The sequence below is a fragment of the Arachis duranensis genome, chromosome 7 (assembly GCF_000817695.3).
Source record: "Arachis duranensis cultivar V14167 chromosome 7, aradu.V14167.gnm2.J7QH, whole genome shotgun sequence".
Lineage (NCBI taxonomy): Eukaryota > Viridiplantae > Streptophyta > Magnoliopsida > Fabales > Fabaceae > Arachis > Arachis duranensis.
The window spans coordinates 60461554-60467306 of NC_029778.3; the positions used below are offsets into that span (position 1 = coordinate 60461554).

The 5753-nt window shown below is 26.5% G+C and overlaps 1 protein-coding gene across 1 annotated transcript in view; it reads left to right on the forward strand.

Annotated features, from left to right (window-relative positions):
- The first annotated feature begins 3669 nt into the window (after nt 1–3669).
- The window catches only part of LOC107459201 (2-oxoglutarate-dependent dioxygenase 19), a 6464-nt gene continuing 4380 nt past the window's right edge, over nt 3670–5753 (forward strand). Inside the window, exons 1-2 of the mRNA XM_016077417.3 lie at nt 3670–3977; nt 5295–5530. Of these exons, the coding sequence (XP_015932903.1) occupies nt 3729–3977; nt 5295–5530 (485 nt within the window). The 5' untranslated portion in view covers nt 3670–3728. The remainder of the gene's footprint in view (nt 3978–5294; nt 5531–5753) is intronic.

Here is a 5753-nt window from a genome sequence, read left to right on the forward strand (position 1 = left end):
TCATGGTTTTACGAAAGGATGACCATAGATAACCTATGATCACGATAAAAAAATGTGGTCTAAAATGTCATAATTTATACTCTGCAACCGTGACTATAGATCTATGATCACGCTGGAATAAGTCACGGTAGAAAAGTCGTGATTATAGGTAAAAAATCACGATCATAGACCTATAGTCATTCTTTTTACTAGTTATGATCACGATTTTTTTTCCGTGGCTATAAAATTTTTTTTGTAATTTATCTAGTTTTAATTTAATTTAATTTTAAATTAAAAATAATAATAACTTATTTAATTCAATATTTATAATAATAAATGAGATTACTATCGTATAAATTATTTAATGTAAAATAATTTAATTCTATGATTATAATAGATATATATTATTTATAAATAAATTAAAAAATTAATAATTTCTTAACATTCTTTTTTTGTGTTTTTGCACATTTATTTGTTGACAACAACTATAGTATTTTCCTCGATGAATAAAGCGGTTATCATATAGACAACATAGATGAACGAGATAAACATGGAGTTAACCATTAGACATTTAATCAAGTTATACATGTCAACCATTTTTCCGTTTTTGTGGTAACTAACGTGGAAAACATGCTTCACGTTTGTCATAGCCCGTTCTTTTATCATATGAAATTTGCCAGGATTAGCTAAACTCGTTAAATCTAGTAACGAATAACGTCAAATTACAAGGAAATCGGTGACCCCATATATGGCTAATAATAAGGGTTGTAATTTTGGGAACTCTGTCTGCCTCTAATTATGTTGTCTGTTATTTTCTTTTCTGGTTGTGCTTTATTATGCCTATCTCTATGGTCGTTGATGTTAACTAAACGTGTGAAAAGCTAAGCGCTCAACTTGTTCGGCCAACCCATTAAATTCACACAAAAGAAAGGGTGGAGATGAAATTTTGACTAGGATTAGTAATTTTTGTAATTTGTAACTATTAAGTAATTATTAATAATATTTTTAATAGTGTAAAATTTCATCCAATAATGTGAAATTACTCATTTTTTTGTTGGTTACATACTGACAAGAATTTAATAAAAATTATTGGCTCCTAGACTTTTCCATTTTTAACCTGTGAAATCCAAATAAAATCGTCAAATCCTTACGTCAAACGGGCTGGCTAGCAAAAAACGACTGATTTAAAAAAATTTGATAATAAATATAAAATTTATATAACATGACAATAATTTTTATAATAAAATATTATGTACATATAAAAATAATTAGTAAATTATTTATTAATTATTATATATTTATGTATTAATATATATAAATATATATTATTTAACTTATTTAAAAAAATACATCAATTTTTAATTATAAAATACAAATTTTAGAATCCAAACACAATTTTTTTTCTTACTATACTACTACGTTTTTTATTCGCCATAAGCATCATCATCATTCTTTTCCTTTCTCTCAACTCATTTTTTTTCTCAACATTTTTTTTCATATCTTGTTATTATTATAAAATTATGTATCTGCTTATATTTTTTTTTAAAAGTAGAAGAATTTTAAACTTGAATTGTATACTTTTTAATTTTAAATAACAAACAATCTTATAATATATTATAGAGATCAATTCAAATTATTTGTGTTTTATGTACAAAATTTCTGTGTTATTTTTTATTTCTTTGTCAAAATTTATTAATACACAAACAAATAAACAAAAAAGATACATAAGAACAAAAAAAAAGATGATGACGACAATGATGATAATGATAATAATGACGGAAAAAGATGAAAAGAAGAGAAAAAAAATCAAATGAAAAATAAAGAAGAAGGAGGAGGGAAAAAATTGGCGAAAAAAAAGAATGTAAAGTAGAGCGCGTACATATGGGTTAATAGTTAAATTAGTTTCTAAAAGATAGTTTGTTCTTCAATTTAAATTTATTCTTTAAAGATTTTATTAATTAAATTGGTCTTTCAAAGATTATAAATTAATCATTTTTATCTTTGAATTACTCAATTAATAGTTTTCGTCAATAATTGATGACATGGAATATTGACTGACATCATATATGACACATAATATGTCCAATTAGACGTTGAACAAATATATTTATGAAAATATATAAATTTAATTTCATTAAGTTCTACTAGGATTACGGTTTATATAATTGAAAACAAAAATAGACTGAATTAATAAATTTTTATAAACGTATTTGTCTAATCTCTAATTAAATATACTAAATGTCATGTATATATGTTATTAGTTAATGTTCTATATCATTAATTATCAACAAAAATTATTAATTATGTACCAGAAGGACAAAATAATTAATTTATAATTTGATTGATAAGATTTTTCATAAACGAATTTAAAAAATAACTTATTTTTTTAGACTAATTCGACTGTTAACCTGTATACATATACTTGACTTAATTGGATTTTGTTACATAAAATATGTGGCCACCTAGTATTTCCAATTCAAATATATCAATCCTTACCGTCAAATTAAATTTAATATCAGATTTTATTTGACAACTGAAACCTCGTAGGTAATTTGTTATCATTGATAACTTGGTATGTACGTTAAAGTTAAAAATTTTAACATTCACTTTGATAAAAAATAGATGGATCAACAATAATGAAAGAGATGAGATTCCTCTAAGAAGAAGATTATTTCTGGAAGAAGTGATAGTTATCTAACAGAAAAAGTACCAAGAGTTAAAAATTTCAGTAGTCATAACTCATAACTCATCACTATTAGGTATATATGACGTAACGTTGCATTTAAATATCATGTTTGAGTTAAAAAAAATCTAATATAACTGTTATATACGTGTATTTAATTATGTAAAAATACTAACAAAAATAATTATAATTTATATTAATTGTGTTATAATTATTCAAAAAATGAATATAATTAAATGATACAATATTTTTTGTAATTTTAACGCATTAAAATTAGACTATGATTCGGATCCGGCCTCTAAACCTCTCTTCTGAACGACTATCAAATTTGGAGTTAGACCACCCTCATCGCCAAAAAAAGATTAATAACTTGTAATATTCTAATCTAACATTTAAATTTAAATTCTTCCCTTATTTTAAATAAATAAGATAAATTAAGGTAATTATCACAAGTTATATAAAAAGAGTTAGAGGTCCCTCAAGTACGTTACTAATTAACTCCTCAGACACATGCTTTTTAGATCTATTCTAACTCGAGTAACGAAATGTCTTTGCAGGTATTCACTCCCGCCCCTCCAACCATGCAATTCAACAACTACCTTGGCTCGCAAGTGCTCAATCCATCTCACAATTCGTATAAAAAACTTCTAGTACAGACTCTAAAAATAAAAACCTAATCAATTGTATTTTTATAGAATAAAATATAAAGATACATAAAATATTGCCTTCATCTTTTGGCATTTTTGTCTGGAAACACAGATTCCGCAATGAACCTTACTAAACTCGAAAAAGTTTAATCACGATCGAAGCAACCCCACAAAGGCACAAACTCTTGGTGTGTGATATAATGTCCCCACGCACTCCCACGTTAGAAAAATCTCAGCCTTTTAAATTGTTCGACGATTTTCATGCGTGCGATCCTAACTAAGAACCTTTTGGCATATTGCATACTTATTATAACTCATGCCTACTTTACTCCGCTATTTAAGTCGCAAGAGGAGTAGCTACTAACATCATATAATCATTCACGCTTCTCTGGAGTTAAAAACGAAATTAAAAGAGAGAGATGTTGAGTGTTAAGAAGGTAGCTGAATCATGTGTTAGTAGTAGTAAATTGGAGCGTATTCCCTCAAAATATATGTATTTGAAAAATAAGAGCGACGAGGACTCCTCCGTTATTTTGTGTGATGAAGAAGCTCAGAATATTACAATTCCAACAATTGATTTCTCCCACCTTATCTCTTCCAACCCCACTCAACGTTCCAAGGAAATCCAACAATTAGGCCGCGCCTGCACCGACTGGGGTTTCTTTATGGTAACAATATTTATATATTCAAATCTTTTTATCAATTAAATCTAACAAATTAAATAATAAGACTTCAAATAATACTAGCATAACAGATTTTTGTTATGTTAAAAGAAAAGTATATCAATATATTATCTGCTAATTTATTATCAATAATAATTAATTATTATATTTTAAATATATATGTATAAAGAGACATATTCAGAAAATACATATATAAAGATATTTTTATTAAATACAATTATAAAAAAGATATTTTTATTAGACATTCACAAAAACACTTTTAATAAACACAATTATAAATAAAAGTTGACAAAAGTTGACCGATATAGAGTTGATAATGTACCAGGATTGTATGTTAAATTATAGAATATATATAGAGGGTTATGAAAATTGGAGAATACTACTCTAATGTGTGCACTTCAACATCCAATTGGGTATTGTTGTTGCTACAAATCGAAATGATTTAATCTGATTTTGTTCGAAAATCGCGAAACAATTCCTCAATTTATCATAGATACATAATATAAAGTTAGATTTATAGTATCAAATATCTTTTCATGTGCAATAATTTTTTTCAACAGTTGAATTCTAACTTCTTACTACTTAGATTAATCTAATAAAACTTCATAAAAGTTAAAATTAATTCCATAGGTTATCATTATTGACACTTCAATTTTATGTATATTATAGTTTTTAAAATGATCCCACTAATGAGCCAATGAAATATTTGTATAATATGTACAATGAGCTATTTATTTGATCCAATATATAATAATTTCTCAAATATAATACATTCATATTATCCAGAATAATTATCTAGATACCAAAAATAATAAACATCTGATATAATCATTCTTAAACCCCCGTTATACAGATATTCCATTGACTCCCTATACTTCTTCTTTTAAAATACAACTCCATAAGGCTACTACAAAATTACACAACTAAGGATGCATGTTTTAATTTTTTAAAATTTAATAAGTTGAGTTATCAAGTAGATAATACAACATATTATTCAATGGTTCGATTGATGAAATTCATATATATATAATTCAATCACGTACATACAGAGTAAGTAATTAAACAACTAACCCAAATGACGGGAAAAAAATTAAAGAAAGACACCATCTGTCCATCTCCATCTGCTTGAAAGAATTTAGAGAAACAACAGCACCACCAATGGATGATTATTTCTAGTATAAAATTTTAAAAAATGTAAAACCATTTTGTGAAGTACGGGTCCTCTAATAAGTACCATAAACTGAATGACATGACTTTACTTTGGTTATTAAATTTGAACTATTATTATTATTATTATTGCAGCTAATCAATCATGGGGTACCGGAGACACTGAGAGAGGAAGTGCTTAGGGCATGCAAGGGGTTTTATGATTTGCCTGAGGAATATAAAAGGCAATATGAAGGAGGGGATATATTTGCTCCAATAAAGTGTGGGACAAGCTTCAATGCCAATGTGGAGAAGACCTTTTTGTGGAGGGATTATCTCAAATGCCATGTTCACCCTCATTTTCATGCTCCATCTAATCCCCAAGGTTTTAGGTACCACACTCTCACTAATTAATAACCATCTTTAGTAATCCTATATATGTTTAGCTACTATTTTTCTTGATTTGGATATTCGCTAATTATATTGTTTGAAACAAAAGTAAATAAATTTATAATACAGATACACATAAGAATTTCATCTTTCTTTAATTTCATCTCATCGGAGATCTATATATAAATTTCAATATTGCAGTTTTTTATAGGCTCATTATTTGAT